The sequence below is a fragment of the Lynx rufus genome, unplaced genomic scaffold (assembly GCF_022079265.1).
Source record: "Lynx rufus isolate CCGP_SWC_20201006 ecotype Redwood Valley unplaced genomic scaffold, mLynRuf1.p SCAF_9, whole genome shotgun sequence".
Lineage (NCBI taxonomy): Eukaryota > Metazoa > Chordata > Mammalia > Carnivora > Felidae > Lynx > Lynx rufus.
Genome location: NW_025814897.1, coordinates 53,704,791 through 53,721,492, shown reverse-complemented (window position 1 = coordinate 53,721,492; position 16,702 = coordinate 53,704,791). Strand labels below are relative to the sequence as shown.

At 46.5% G+C, this 16,702-nt stretch overlaps 1 protein-coding gene across 1 annotated transcript in view; it reads right to left on the bottom strand.

The window, feature by feature from the left end:
* TENM4 (teneurin transmembrane protein 4) overlaps window positions 1-16,702 on the bottom strand; it is a 383,504-nt gene that overhangs the window by 168,327 nt on the left and 198,475 nt on the right. The window contains exons 7-8 of the mRNA XM_047071426.1: window positions 14,816-15,030; window positions 12,967-13,177 (exon numbers count right to left, since the gene is read on the bottom strand). Coding sequence (XP_046927382.1) covers window positions 12,967-13,177; window positions 14,816-15,030 — 426 coding nt within the window. The remainder of the gene's footprint in view (window positions 1-12,966; window positions 13,178-14,815; window positions 15,031-16,702) is intronic.

Here is a 16,702-nt window from a genome sequence, read left to right as displayed (position 1 = left end):
TTTAGTGCACAGGGCTTTTTCTTGTTCATCCAAAACATACAGTCCATCCCTTGCGCTCGTGCATGGATTCTTTGACTTATGACACAAATGAAAGGAAAAAAATCAAGCTGGCGTGTAATACGAACCAGGAAAGAAACAAACTGTGTGTCGATTAGCCCCGAACATGAGAGCTGCTCAGATAAAGGCATGAACTCGAAGCTACTCAAATCAGAACCAGATGCTCAGAGGTTTCTGGCTTACAATTTTTTATAACCCTTCATATAACACTCATAGTCCTGTCATCTCAGCAGAAGGTCCTCTGCTCTGTTTAAAGCAGCAAGAAACCCGCTGAAACCTCTGCTAGATTTGCAATCTTTAAACCTGTGCTCGATTGTAAAGGAGCTCTCTCCCCAAGGAGGGACCCTTTGGTACAAACTCTTTGGCTCGGAGAAGCCAAGGACTGACAAAGTCAACCCCTGTGAACCCACTGCCAAAGGACAGGGGCAACGAGGGGTACCAGGGGCACTGTAGAAACAGCATGGATTCTGCAGTCAGACTGTCCTGTACTCACACACTGGCTCTGCCCTTACTCCTTGCATGTGACTGTGAGCAAGTGTGTTAATCTCTCTGAACCTCTCTTCCTCATCTGTATAAAGGAAATAATAATTACTCCTGCTTCCCTGGGACGATTACAGAATTTAAGTTAGATAATGCACATATCACACTTAGCACGCTCCTGGGACGCTGCAAACACTGAGATTAACTCATTCGGTCCTCAAAATTACCCCCATGAAATGCGTACTGATATCACCGTCACTTTTCAGATCAGGAAACGGAGGCACTGACTGGTTATCTATCCTGCCTGAGGTCACTCTGCTAATAAGTGGCAGGGACTGGATTCAAAGCAGGCTGCCTGGCTTCAGATCCACTCCCTGACCACTAAGCCATGTCACCCCTCTACTAGTACGCTACACAATATAACTGGTTTGATTCAGTGCTGTCTTGAGTGTGCCTTACATGGAAGGGCACACATCCAATTCAGGCCATCAGGGGCTCACCCAGGAGGGCAGTCCATTCCTAGAAAGCACTGCTGACTCTGAGGTCAGCACAGACCCTCCCCTGTAGTCCACTCTCCTCCACCTTCAAACTTGACGTCCTCTTTCCTCATCTTCACTGCCCTCTCCATCCTATGGCAGGGGGCGGGTGGGGTCTCCCCTCCTTTCCCAGGGCTAGTCCTTCTGCATCTGCCCTCCACTCCATGACTCCCACCTCCTTTCATTAGTCATCTCCCCTCTCTCCTGGGCTCCCAATCTTCCCCCTGGCTCCTTTCCCACAGCTGACAACACGTTCAAGGCTCCCCCCACCTTATATAAACCTTTCCATGAACCTGCCTCCTCCTCGGGTTACTCCCATCTGTCTCTTTCCCTCCTCTGTCTAGAAGGAATTGCTTCCACTCTACGCCTCTCACTCACTCCTGAACTCGTGGTGACCCTGCTTCCGCCTGCACCCACTGAGGTTGCCAATGACCTCCTGGTGGCCAACTCCAACAGCTTGTCATCAGCTCCCTACCTATTCTCTGAGGCTAATCTCTATGTATCACCTCCTGCCCACCTTCTGAATGTTGGGGTTCCATCCCTGACTCCCTGCTTCTCAGTGCTCTACCCTCCCACCTGCCCCACATCTACACTGATGATGCCCAGTGGGTTTCTGTCTCAGGTCAGAGCTATCCCCAAGTCAACGCCTATTTATCCATCTGCCCGTTGGTAACAGTCAACAACTAACATCCACTTGGAAATTCTATTAGCAGCTCAAATCTAATGTGAACTTACCCTCTGTACTTCCTTCCTCTGACAAACCAACTTCCCCTCCTCACTTCCTAATTTAATTAATGTTATCACTATGTATCTATTCTCCCAAGGTTGAAACGTCCTGCTGCTTCCTTATAGCTAAAATACAACTGGTCAAGAAAACCAGCCTATGATGTCCTGGAATGCATCCCTTCCTTTATACAAAAGCAGTGGCATTTGCCCCAGTTCAGGTCCTCTTCCTTCATGGAACCCTACTGGTTACTCAAACAGTCTTCCAGTTGGTCTCCCTATTTTAGTGTGAGGAACCAACCCATTTGTATATACCACTGCCAAAGAAAGCTATCCAAGGCCAGAATTGTGCTACACCTTTGCTCAAAAACTGTCCTGTGCTCCCTGTTGCCTTCAAAATCAGATTTGTGGGCTGGTTTAGAAAGCCTTTCCAGGTTCAGCTCGGAGCCTGGAGCCTGCTTCGGATTCTGTGTCTCCCTCTCTCTCTGCCTCTCCCCTGCTCATGCTCTATCTCTGTCTCAAAAATAAATAAAAACATAAAAAAAATTAAAAAAATCCTTTCCAGGTTGTTCCTACGATCATTTTCTAGGATCTTCTCTGGGAACCATCCCCTTCATGCCCTCTACCCACTCCCAGCAGACACACCAGGCACTCTCACACAGAGGCATAGAAGGAAACAACATGAGAAGAGGGTGGGCACTGGAACCAGACAGACCTGGATTCGAATTCCAGCTCCCTCACCGACTGGCTACAGGACTACAGCCTACTCATTTTTAGACACTCGGAGCTCTTCACCCGTCTGGGGAGAAATACCTACTTTATATGCCTGTTGTAAGGGTCTGAAATAGTTTAGTGAAACATCTAAGACATACTGAGATAGAGTATACATTGAATAAATAGTAGCTATTAATATTATTATTAGCCAAATAGTTTCAGAGAGGCAGGGATGAGTTTACAAAGACTGATAAGACCTGAAACTAGAAGAAAGGGACATTTGCGAAGTCCCTTGTTGAACTGGAAGATCAAATTGACAAGAACAAGTAACAGTGCCTTGGAATGTTCTGGAACCCACATTTCCATTTTTGAACTGCAGTAGCACTGGCACAGAAACACTGTAAGACTAGAACCAGTTTGAGAGTTGCTTTGCCCCCTGAATCCAGCAGCCTTGGAATGCACAGATCTCCTAGGACAGAAAAAACATTCCTCAACCAAGTGCCTGGCAGTGTCCTGGATTGGCAGTTGCGCCTTGTTCCCTTCTGAGCTGCTTGCAAGAAGTTCATGTCCACAGAAGAAAGTTCTAGGCTGCAAGGAGCATCTGTGACCTTTGACCTTTTCACTTGGTGCTCACTGACCCTCTGGTGAAGGTCTGCCACGTTCAGGGTCCTGTGCCAGGCAACCGGGCTCCAGGAGAAGTCAATGGGAGTGGATTCAGAAGATCTGGCTTCATGTCCTCATATGAGTCACTGTGCACAGACCGCTTCCTCATCTCTGAGTGCAAATAATGATTCCTTCCTGCCCGGTCATCAGAGGTTGAGCAGAGATGCCTATCATCTTATTTCAATCTCCTCTTTTTTTTTCGAGTAGCTCCTTCTCTATGTTCCGTGACTTGCACACGGCTTCCCAGCTGAAAAGGCACGTCTCACCACAGTAAGTCCTTTATGCCTCACAACCTCCCCCTGCATCCCTGGAAGAGGGAGCTGCCCTCCTCTCTGCTCCTGTGGGAGCTCGTGCAGACCCCCCTGTTGGCGCAGACCACATTACGTTGCAGTTATTTACGAAAGGGGCAGTTCCCTAAGTTGACCTTGGGCTCTCGGAGAGCAAGGCGTGTGTTCGATTCACTGATGACTCTCTGGAACTTAGCAGAGCAGGTGTTCAGCAAGTGTCGAATAACTGAGCCACTTAAAAGCATGCTAAGAACGTACCATGAATGACATGTCTTCACGTAGTTGTCAGACCCTCCAAAGTAGGTTTTTTCCTAATTGTAGGCGAGTTGGGTGCGGCTCAGACTCAACCAAAGTCCCCCAGTTCATAAACAGTGCTGTCAGAATTCAAACCCAGGACTGTTTGACTCCAAAGCCTTTGCCCTTTCTCTGGGCCGCACCACCTCTCTCTGGCCACAGTGACTTCAACTATCTACCACTAATGCCAAGTACAGCAGACCTGGGTTAGGGTTATTCCTAAGAGGGTGTTACATAACCGCAGGCCACACATTCAATCAGGTCCTGCACATCAGTGGTAGTGCGAAGGGAAAGAGGAAAGATACCACCATATGAGAGCCCTCTTAAAGGCACTGCTCTGCAATAGAGAAGCTAGCTGGCAAGATGGGGATGAGCAACTGCCTTCATCAACTGCGAGAGAAAAAAGCGATCAGAAAATAAAAATGAAACCATCTCTACCTAAAAACCAAACCATCAAGACAAATATCTTCTATCGAAACTCCACCCGAATGGGGGTGGGTGTAGGGCTTCCTCTGGCAGGAGTAAGTACAGGTCAGGATGTTCTCTAGAACGTGGCAGATGGGTCCCCTGCAGCTGCTGGTGGCAGGCATGATACCAGGCACACCGCGAGCCTAGGAGGTGTGAATGCCATCATCTCTAAGACCCTGCCTATCTTGCCGTCTGATCGTGAGAATGTGTAACACGCACGTGGAGGTCATCACGTGCTAGAAACCTGGTCACTAAGATGTAAGAGAAAGCATGGGCTCTGGGCGGCCACTCTTGCTCTATTTCCTACATAGGAGATCTCGGCAAACAACACTGGACCTCTGAGCGTCATTTCTCTGTAACACGGGAATGCACAAGACCTAACTTCCAGGTTGTTTGGGAACCAAGTGATGACGCACGTAGTACAGTGCCTGGTGCAGAACTGGCACTCAGTCAGCACAGTGCTGTGACCAGGACCCTGGCTCTGCCTCTCAGTGGCTGTGTGACCCTCGACAAGTCATGTGACTTTTCTAAGCCTCAAGTTTTCTACCTTTAGAAGTGCTATTTAAATAATTAACAAGTTTGCAAAGGCTCTTGGCATTCTGTACCCCAGGGTGGCAAAAACATAAACCAACCATGAATGGAAACTCTGGCTACGGATTGAGGAAGGTGGCCTGAATGCTGGGATGGGAGAATCCTAAAGTATTTGGACTCCATCTACAGAACTTCTCACGAGCACATTCTTCTGGTCCCTCCCCTCAGGTCTCTGACCTTCACCATCTTCTCTGCCGGCTGCATGGCTTCACCCGCCCCTGAAACGGACCATTCCTCAACCCTCTCCTCTCCTGCTTTAACCTCCTCCTTCAGAAAACATCATCTTAATAGCTGGCCTTTGCTAATAATCTACAAGGGTCAATCTATAGCTCAAACTGGTTCATTTCTTTCTCCATTTCCAAGGCCTCCATTCTGGTCCAGGCCAGCCTGAGCCCCTGCTCCGACTACTGTCACAGCCTCCTTACTGGTGTCTCAGCTCCAAATATGCAAATCACATTCGGTCACTCTAGCTCTAAGTCCCACAGTGGCTTCTGGCTACCCTGAGGATAAGTGAAAAAACAGAACTCTTCGCATGCCATCTTGAATCCCCAAACAGGCTGGCTTTTGGCACCTCTCTAGCCTCACCCAAAACCATTCGGCCCTTTGTCCCCATGCCCCACAATGTGACCATCCTCAAGTTCCCTGAACACTTCTAGCAGCCGCCTATCCAGGGCCTTTGCATATGTATGCTCTTGGCCCTGCTGGTCTGTTCTTTCTCCAAACCTTCATCTACCCGGTTCCTACTCCTGCCCCAGAACTTTAAGTGAAGTCTCCTGTTTGTTCCTCTAGAGTACCTTCTCTTCGCCACGTTCGGTATTACTATTTACTGTCATATGTTTACCTATGTATTTAATGTCTGTATTGAAATTTAAGACTCTACCTCAAACTATCCCAAGCATGTCTATAAATGACACAAGGACAAGAAGAAGAGGGACTATTTTTTATACACCATGGACATTAATACATGCTGAGGATGTGGCATGTAAAAGGCAGTCAGTAAATGCCGGTTGAATGAGAAAATGAACACAGTGTCTAGGTCTGCCTCTAACCCCTCTGGACCTGTTCATCTCATCCATCCTCCTTAAAGCATCGTGCAAGGGACTTCAAGGAGTACTCCAAAAGGCCTTGGATCCTTGGTGCCGTAAAGAGGCTGAACTAGGCCTGTTCCCTCCTCGCCAGTTACATGCGCAGCCTCTCCTTGTCCTCAACCTTCACTTCCTGGCCCACGAGAGCCTCGAGGGTAAGTACTGTGCTGCTTCACGGCTACACCTAAATGCCAAGGCCAGGACTTGGCACACAGTGAGGGGCTTGCTGAACCAAACAGACTCAGTGACGCCTATGACACATACTGAAGACCCCATATTGACTTCCCCTCTTCCTGAGAGAATGCACATTCTCTTTGGAGTGTCGGTGTGGTAAGCTACAAACACTCACTGTCTCAGACTTCTTCACAGCTCTGTGCATCCAAGTGATGTGGCTATGCCATGGAAACTGTAAGCTGGGTGTTTTAGGAAAAAATGAGCATCCCTGCTTCCTTCCCCTTTCTTCTTCTCCCTGCCTGATGTGCAGCCGAGTCCTGGAGCTGCAGCAGCCACGTTGGGACCACAAGGGGGCAAGCATGAAAACAACAGCCAGAGCTGAGGAAGGCAGGGCGCAAGGCGGGAAACAGCCTGGTCCCTGATTCCACTACCGGATGCCGTGCTGGCCCTGGACGGACACACCCTAGACTGGGAGCGCACACGAGAACATCAAGGTGCCACTGAAATGCCACACCAGCAGGGATGCTGTTATTTGCACACTAAATGCATTTCTAACCATTTCCACAGAGATCAGCTTTAGTGCTGGGTACCTCTTGTGTCCTTGAGCTATCGTTTCTTCTTTCCTGCTCTTGAGGTCCAAGATCCCAGAGAATTCAGAAGGTTCAGCAGTGTAAGACAGATCCCGGGGGCAGTAGAAGAGGCCAGTGGGAGGGTAGGGAACCCTCCCCTACCATCTTCGGTGATCAGGGGCAGCTGCCTGTGGGGCTGGTCCCCAGTCTGCAGATGTAGCACTCTGATATTCCTAGCTCTCTACCACAAAACAGATTTTTGGCCCCAGTCTATCCCCAATGTGCTGACTTGAGCTCTCCCTCGGCCTATGGTTTCATTCCACTTATACCAGACTGTTCTGAATAAATCACTGCTATCAGGGAGAGGTGAATTCACAGGGTACTTTTCCAAATAAGTGTTGCCAACGGAAATTTCACAAAGTGCTGCCAATGTCATTTACAAGAAGGTTAGCTGATTACCGAGAGACCTTGATCCTTCATTGCTGCATTATATCTTATAATTCAGAGGAAGGGGATATGGGGAATGGTGGGGGCAGAGCTTATTAAAAACTGAAAATCATTCTGCAATCACTTTTCTTAGCCTCTTCTTTGAAGTACTTCAGGATTTTACACAAGTTAGAATATATGATATCAGGGCTTTTTCTCTCTAGACGCTTGCAAATGTACTCAGAGGCTAACGAACAGTGGTTTTAGCCGATCGAAGCAAAGGAAGTATCGAGATGGCACTGTCTGGGGGTCTTTGGGAGATTTTCAAGGACCCCATTTTGACTACCCCTGGAATATAGAAGCTTATGTGAAAGTATCTATTCACATCTAGGGAAAAAGGAATGGGGTGTAGGCACAGCAAATCAAAATACCAGCACCAACCTTGAACCAGTCCTCTGTCCTTCCTGGCTCCCCCTTTCCCTCCCTTCTTTTTCTGATGAAATCACAAAATTCAATCCCAGCAACCTCTTCTGGTTACATAAATTAATGAGCTCTTGTTCTGGGCCCCATAAGAGAAACCCTCCGGCTCTCATCATTTTATTCCCTTGCTCAAAAGCCTGCAGTGGCACCTAACACCTGCTGAATGAACTTTTTCTTAGGGTAGCATCCAAGCTTCTGCCCAATAACTCCCTCCTCCCTCCCAGGGTATCTTGTGTTTTGGTCAAACAGAACTTCTGGCTCCTAAGAGCCAGCTTTTAATTTTTGCATATCTCCCCTTTGCTCATGCTGTTCTTACTACCTGGAACGGATTCCTCAACAACCCCGCCCCTTCCTATTTTCCTTCTTTAGATGTGGAAATTCTACCCATCCTTTAGGGTCCCATCAAATTTCGCTTCATCCAGAGAGTCCTCCTGACCTACCCAGCTGGACACACTCTTGCTTTCCTCCAACCCTCATGGCACCTTGACCAGTGAGTCCAGAAGTGACTTCTCTTTCTCTTTTCCTTGGATTAGAGACACTGCCTGTGTTGATGCTTCATCTCCTTAATCCTGACCACGAGCTAATTTTGCCAGAAGCCAGGTCATACCTTCTCTGTACCTCCAACTTGGGAAAAGGCAGGAAAGCACTATTTGTTGGAGGGAAGGAGGGAGGGAGAGGGGGAGGGAGGGAGGGAGGAAGGAAGGAAGGAAGGAAGGAAGGAAGGTAGGTAGGTAGGGAGGGAAGAGGGAGGACTAAATGGGCTTCTAGTCCCTAGACATAGGTCGATTTACAGCAGCTGCCTCGGCTTGAACAAAAGGATTCTTTTCTTTAATTAGCACAAATGTCCTCAGACTGGGGAGACCAGGGCGTGTTTCTCATAAAAATGGCCAGGTTCTATGTTTTCCAATAACGATTCTCATTTCTCTGTGTTTCGAAATCCACTATGGAGCATCTCTGTTATTTTCCAGCTTGGCTCCCGTGGCCACAGTGTCAGGATGATCTGTCCTTTTATGCTTCAGCATCAACCCAAACTAAAAGAGGAGATGCTCTCTAAAGACCCAAAACACTACAACACTGATTTGTCAGATCGTGGGGTTGGAAACAATTCATGTGAAAAAATACTTTTTTAAAGTTTTGGATGCTATGAGGTTCCCCCCCCCACCTCCCCACCATGGTCTTTTTAATGCCTTCCCAAGGAAACTTCTTGGGTTAATGTAAGATGCTTACTTGTACTGGAAGCAAGTTAATTAAAGGGAAATTAAATTCCATGTAATGCAAATGGAAATAAAATATTTAATAGTATCATAGCAAATAAGAAGATACTGTGGGGCATAAAGGGGAGAGCATAAGATCTGGAGACCAAGCTGCCATCCTATCCCTGCCCTTACTAACTGTGTGAGTTTGGCTAAGTCAATTACACTCTCTGGGCCTCAATTTCTTCATCTGTAAAGTTGAGATCAAAATTTGTACTGTCTAAAGTTCTCGTGAGGATTAAATCACATGTGGAGAAGATCTAAGCAGGGTCCTGAAGACACAGTATGCACTCTCTTGAGTTTTAAGGAATGAATAAATAGGTAGAAAAGAGAAGTGTAACACCCCAAAAAGAAACATGATCCTGGGAAGGAGGCAGATTACTAAAGAAGGAAGATCCCAAGCTTTGGAGTCAGAGAGACATAAATTCAAGTCCCAGCTTTTCCCTTACCATGCCTGAACCTCAATTTCCTCCTCTGCAATAGGGGGTGATCATAAAAATAAGAATAATCACCTCACTGAGTTACCTAGAGGCTTAAGGAATATATATGAAGCCTTTTGTAAACTGCAATGGTAAATTGTATTTTAGCTACTGGTATATACACTCCTACTTCATTTAGTACTTGGCATCAGCAAGGCTACCCACCTCCAGTGAAGGTAAGACCAGAAACAACATTACCTTCAAATCCTGGACCTCCACATGTGGGAAAAAACTGTTGTTTCTGAAAACAGCTGCTCTGTTTTATTCTAAACCTTGCTTGGTTTCAGTTAGGAGTGCGTGTGTGTGTGTGTGAGTGTGTGTGTGTGTATGTGTGTGTATATATATTTATGTATACAGTTATTAAAGTGCGTTTAGATTTTTTCAAGGAAGAAGATAAACTCATTTAATTTAAAATCATCAGCTGGATTGCATTAAATGGAGGGAAAAGCACGAGCATACACAATACAGCCATTTGTTAAATTAAACGCAATTATTTCTCCTGTTACTTAATTACAAACAGACATAAATACTCTGGATCCTGACATCTCAGATCTTCTTAAATTCTATGTCTGCATTTCAACATGTAACGAAGGGAGGGTCATATTCCAATTTGTGTGTTAAGCAAGCCTGAGAGTTACAGTTGTATATTGGGACCATAATGAGCTCACTAAAACAAGACCCAAACTTTTAATTAACCTGCCAAGACAAATTACAACTCATGGCTCACAGGTAACAATCACAGACAGCTGAGACTCAATGCCATGGACTCTTGGGGAGAGAGGGATTAATAGCAACATCAGAATCCATCTGTTTTTGTATTAAAGAAAAAAAAGTATTCATTAAACAACCACTGTAGCTCAAAGGAAGACAGACAAGTCTGAAAGGCAGCAAGACAAAGGCAGATGGAGGGAAGAAGAGAATATTAGCAACTTCCATTTATTGGGTCTCTTAGGAGGCCAAAGCCTGTGCTGGGCACTTTATATCTGCTCTGATCTTCATGACAGGGACTGCAGAGTACTGTTACTATTTCATTTTCCATGTAAGAAAAACCTCAGAGAGGTGACCTGACAATGGTCACAGAGCTAGTGTGGGACAGTCAGGGGAGGAAGAAAGAGAAAGCAGTGCTCAAAGCTTAGTGGACAGACCTCTGGAATCAAGATTATCTGGGCTCTACCTCAGGCCTAGTGGGTCTTAATTCCTAGGGACAGGGCACAGGAATCTGAACTTTGAACGAGCTTCCCGGGTGACTGCTTTGCATGACAATATTTGGGACCATTCATAAGATACCATAACCCCCGGCTACTCAAAATGTGGTCCACAGCTGGGCGGCACCAGTATCACTGAGGCTGGTGAGAAATGGAGACTCTAAGGGCCCACCCCCACCTAGTGAAGGGGAATCTGTGTTTTAATGAGACATCAAATGGGTCATCAAACTCTGAGAAGCCCAGGATAGCCTCTCTGCTCTGAAGGACATCATAGGGTTAAGGAGGTGAAGGCAGACTTCATCATTAAGGTAAGAACAGGAGAGCCAGAGGGAAAAGGAAGACCATGGCCTTAATTATAACAAAACAGGTTAGCAAGCTCTGACAAGCCAAGAATTGGCAAAGATACCTAAGTGCACCTACATTTTACTTCTTTAAGAGTCACATCCTAATTAAAAGTGGCTTTCTTTGGGGGTCGATATTAATATTCTTTCATATTTATGCTCAGTTATTAAAAATAAAGAATTCTGATTATAAGAGATCTTCGTTCTGAGCGAGCAAGACAGTCCATGCTTCTTTGTGAACCATGCCTCAGAGAAATCAGGCTGTGAGACCAGGAAGCTCTCACTCAGGCACCACTAATGACTCGATAATCCACGTCCCTAAAAACGAAGCCACTATGGCCAGAAAGGGAAAAGAAACCAGGTTTGGAGCCTGGCAAACCCCGCAGAGTGAGAGACTAATCGATGGTGAGGACCACAGCTGGCTCTCTGGTGACAGGGGAACGGGGCTGCCCGGGCGGCCTCCAGCTCATCGGCAACCACCGAGCTGCGGCCTCAAATCCAGACTCTAGAGAAACCGGAAGCTGGAAAACTTAAGTGATTTGTGCAGGGTCAAAACACTAGTTAGTGGTGGAAATTCAGAGCGGAGGATACTTTCAACTCCACCTCAAAAGGAGGCAATAGGGGAGGAAACCAGCGGCAACCGCAACTGCCAGGCCTGTGGCTGCTGACGGTCCTGCCAATGGGAGGCTGAGCAGAAGCCAGGCCAAGCTCGTGCTCACGCCCTTAGTAACCCAGTGACCCCGCATGTCGGGGCCTGGGCTTGGGGTTGGGGGCTCAGAGAAGATTACGTCAAAGTCCTTGCCCTCTGGACACTCGGAGACCAGCAGTTAGGGCAGACGTTTCCAAATCGAGGACAGCACAAAGCAGGGTTTCCTACATCAGGGCCAACGTAGCCAGATGGCCTCTGCTGCCCTCATTTTGCCAAGAGGGTAGGATACTGAGCCTGCAGGGACAGCAGAAGTGGATAAGCCATGCCCGTATTTAATGGGAAGGTATTTTCCGCCTCGACACTAAGGGCAAAATTGCAAATGAGGGGAAAATGGCCTGAAAATGATTATTGCTGTGTAGAAGGAAAAGCCAGAGTTCTGCAGGAGTTTTAGGAACCAATGGCCAGATTCAGAGGTTTTTTATTTAACTCCCTTTTCCATGTCAGAGAGATTCTTAGCCAAGGACTGAGACAGTTTTGAGGTGAACTCTATACCACATAAAGCTTTTCATTAAGCAGAAACCCTATTTCCATGCATTCTGGTTAGTGGAGTTTTATTTTCCTGTGGGAGATTCTGTCTCCAGGCTATGTCATAATGCTTCCAACATAAACCCAGAATAAATGTTTTCTGACCTGAACCACTAAGGCCACTGTGTCCCGTGGCCATCCAAGGAAGAGACAGACTCTACGGAATGTGTGGATAAAGAAGAGAAATTCCTTAGAACAAGATGCCAAGCTCCCTGGACACCTGTCGGCTTGTGGGGCGGCCCCACGGGCTCACCCTGAAGGGAGAGCTGTGGCCCTCTTCCATGATGAGGGACAGAGAAGGTGTTCAGCACTATCCCAAACATCGTGGCTTCAGAATATTCATCCAGAATAGCTCTGCTATTCTCACCCTCTCCCTGAGCATTCATCTTCTTTTCTCAACTGCCAGGGACTGTTAGCTCCCAGGACAAAACAATAAATAAACAAAAAGCTACACACAGTCAAAAACAAAAACCCAAACCACAAATCAGTGAGTTGAGCCAAGGAAGCTATAAAGACAAAATACAGGTGTCGGAGAGAAGTGAGAAGAAGAGAGGTGTTGCCTCCATGTGGCTGGTCAGGCAGGGTTTCGGTCTTGCTGTCAACTCTACCTCTCAGTTGTTAAATGCAGCAGCTGGCCCAAAGGTGACACAAGAAAGGCAGTGGGTAATGGCCCAGAATGGCTGGCCAGCCTCTCCTGTCACTCCTCCCCTCCCTCCTTCCCCTGAATCCCACACCCATCCCTGTCCAGCAAGCCCAGTCAGGAAGGACTCATGCCAGACTCCAGGTGGCATCGACAGCTGTGGGCAAGACACATTCCCTTGCTGGCTCCAACCCTCAGAATCCCCAGGGTCCTCTCACCCAAAGAGGCAGAAATCCCACAGACCCCATAGGGCTGGAGGCTCCTTACCAATGGCAGTGGTGAGAAAAGAAACCACTTCAGACTCCTTCCCGTCGTTGTAAAAAGCCAGGTGCCAGATTCCTGAATCCAAATACTGGATGAAGCCAGTCTCGTGACTAGATGGGGGGACGACTCCCCGAGATTGGCGCTGGGGTCCCTCCAGGCTCCGTGCCTCCTGGGTCAGGAGCCTCCTTCCATCCAGCAGCTCTACAAAGTCAAACTAAAAGTACAAACAGAGCATAATTAGCGGAGTGTCTGCTTCACCATAATGCTAGATTCCTTCCTCACATGTCTCCTGGGGGCACACAAGGAAATACAACCTGAGGACAGGCAGAGGGGCTAGAGTCACATGAAGGTTGATCAACTGACTTCACCTCCTCCCCAGACCCCTGTTTCTCATGGTAATAGTCTCCTCATTCCCCTGTGAGGGCAGCATAATTAGCGCATTATTATTATTATTTTTTTTTTGGTCTCAGTTTTCTTTAATTTGGTGTATATGTAGGCAGTCTTCATCTGGCTGAGCCTGTGCCGGGACAACCATGCCCTTCCAATGGTGGGCACGTGATCAGAAACCCAGCCACTGAAGGACTGAACTCCAGCTCCACGCAAGTGATGCTGGGAATCCCAGGGCTCGAGGGTTGGGACTAGAGCACTGGATGTGCCTTAAAAGTCAGTCAGGTGCAAGTGCAAATCTGATCTCTCTCTTCCTGTTGTCAACAATCCTTTCTAAATGCTGCAGGTTCAGGGAGCAGTTTTAGGGGAACTAAACTGGATTAGCTCAAAATTCTATCAACGATTACATGCTGGGTCAGACACACAACTGCTGACTGATCCGAGCCCGCGAGTGTGAGACTCAAGAGAAGTCAGCCACACAGTGCTAACAACAGGTAGGTGGTTAAGTCCTACTGGCCTACTAGCAAGCAAATTGAGCAATTATCTGTCTACTTATCTGTCTACCTACTGACCTACCTATCTTTTAAAAAACCAAGATATCTAATTCTATTTCATGTGTAAATGAGGTCCAGGAATGAAGTCCAGGACTAGCATCACTGTCCTGGTGAGTGGCCCAGATTCTATTTTCCCATGACTCCACTGCTAGAAAATATATCTACTTAGATTTCACGTGGGAATCTTAAGTAACAACTGGGGCTAAGAAGGCTGCACACGGCTTGGGAATGTCTGATGGATGCCTCTGATTTATTTTAACCCAATCCCAGAGCTGGCAGGACCTTAACAAGTCTGTTCCTTACCCATTACGACTGGTGTTATGTCAATCATCCTAGATGAGCTGTTAGGTGTTTCTGGTGTGCATGTATCACAGTAAATGCGAAATCCCAAAGGAGAGAAGGAATGTAAGAGACCAGGGAAGTAACGTGTATTCTAAGCCAGATCCTGCGCAAGCTGCCTTATAAATGTTCTTGATTCTCCTCAACAGCCCTACAAAGTGAGTATTGTTATCATCAGTGGAGAGATGAGAAACTTGCTCTGAGCGGGTAAGCACCAGGCCATAGTTCTCATAGTTGATAACAAGAGGATTCAAACTGAAGTCTGTCGGACTCCAAAGCGCATGCTTTTCTCTTTATATTTCTTGGATAATTTCACTCAGGTGACTGGGTAATAGTAGAGAGGCTATTTGAGATATTTCCTAAAATTTCCTCTTCTTAAATAAACCCCAGGGATATAACCCTACTCATCTGAAAGGTAGGGTCTTAGGTCAAATGGAGGAATGGGCTATAAAATATGCAAAATGCCCTTCAAACACAAGGCTCCAGGTGTGAGCATTAGGCTTCCTGACTTTGGGTTAGGATGTGAGGTAGGAGCCCCTGCAGATCAGCAGGGGATGTGGCATTCTGGTTACCTGTGTATGTGAAGGAGGAAGGCCTTTTCTGCCATAGATGCCAACCAGAGCTGCCTTTCCCAGGGACACATTGAATTTCAGATGCACAGGATGGTCTATGAACACCTGAGATCTCCAGAAAGTGCCAGGAGGAATCTTCTGCGAAGCCCGTCTCCCCACGTCGATTTCTCCAGAGTCTATGAAACTGTCCTCTGGAAAGAAACTACTGGGCTTTCCTACCAAGACACAGGGAAGGGAAGACAAAAACAGCAGTTGGCCACAAGTGAAACAAGGGATCGGAGCCCCTGAACAGCAGGACTCCCCTGTGCCTCACACTTCTCTCTACTATGTTCTACCACCAGCCCCACCCCCACTCCCCACTGAGGAGGAAGAATGTCCAGAACTTTTTTTTTTCCAGTGATGCTCAAACTGTTCTGCTAAAAATATGCATTCTTCCAAAGCAGTATGGGTCCTCCTCAAGGGCCATCTGTATACTGCATAATTCCACAGCTTGTTAAGATATATTCCGATCCCCAAAATAATCACTGGTGGTCACACGAGAATAACTGTGCACACGCGTGTGTGTATAAAAGCATGCACGCTAAAATAGAAAGGGTAGTGCGAACAAGGTGTTGTTATTAAATTTCCAACTCAAAATGGTCCCACCAGCAGTGGGAAGCCTGACCTGAGTGGATGAAGGTATTTTACAAGTTTACTAGTTTATGTATAATTGGAAGCCAAATTCTAAGGCTAAGACATGTGGAAGGGGTTTATATGGGGAGCAGGAGTTGGGCTGGGGAAGATGAAAAAGGGGGTACTTCTGAATGGAATGGGTATTTCTGAAAAATGCTTCCTTGTCTTGCTTGGATGGAGGTCTTCGAATATCAGTTTTGTGCTGAAGTAGGTAAAGCTAAGGGAATTGATCTCAAGTTCAGGCACAGAGCCTATGGCATACTTGGAAATTCAACCAAGGCCCCTGACCCTGCAGGTTTCAGGGGACGGGGGTCAGGAATATGGTCCCTTGCCCATTTCTGTCTCCATTCAGGAGAGTGACAGCTTTCTGGGGGCACCAGAAGTGCCAGGAAGGAAGACGACTTATCAAACTTCCTCTGTTTACTAATTAAGCACACTCACATGTGAAAAATATAAACCTGACTTCCTTCCAGACATCAGCCCTCTGGGGAGTTGGGAGGCGGCAGAAGGAGGTGATAGGGATGTTAGAAGACCACCTTTAGGACACTGACTAGCCACATGGCAGCCAGCAGACTACGTCTTATTTGTAAGGAAGAATCCGCAGGGTATCTTAGTTCCAAGATTTGTTGTTAGACGTGTTCGAAGAGAGGCTTTAAGAACAATAATCCATTTGTAAAGAAAACACGTTTGTGAGAACTTTTTATAAAAAGCACTTGGGGAATAAGAAATTAAAATGTCTTTTTTCCCCTAGCTTTGTAAGATTCCTTACAAAGCACATTTGATGCTGAAATGGAGCTTGGCAGGGCATTGTTGTAGTCATAAAATATTTTACTGTTTTAAATAATAAAATTCAATTTAAATGTTAAACTTCTCCATATGTTATCATTCCTTTATAAACTCCTAGGCAGAAACATCAGGTTTTTAGCTTCAAACCATTAAATGTTATTTTAATTAAAAAATATGCCAACAACAAAAAAAGTTAAAATGCACGCTCTCAATAAAAGTACCACTAGTACTCTGTCATTAGCATGGGAAAGAGCTTGCATTTAATTCCTTTATGGAAGGAATGTGCCCCAGACTTTTACCTTGAAAATGCAGACACACAAAAACCACCACACTGTGATTCAAAGTTCAAAGACAGAAGCCAAATTCACAACACATTAAGATAGAGGAGAATTACTTTCACATTCTTATCTGATTGTGGGGCTCCCAATA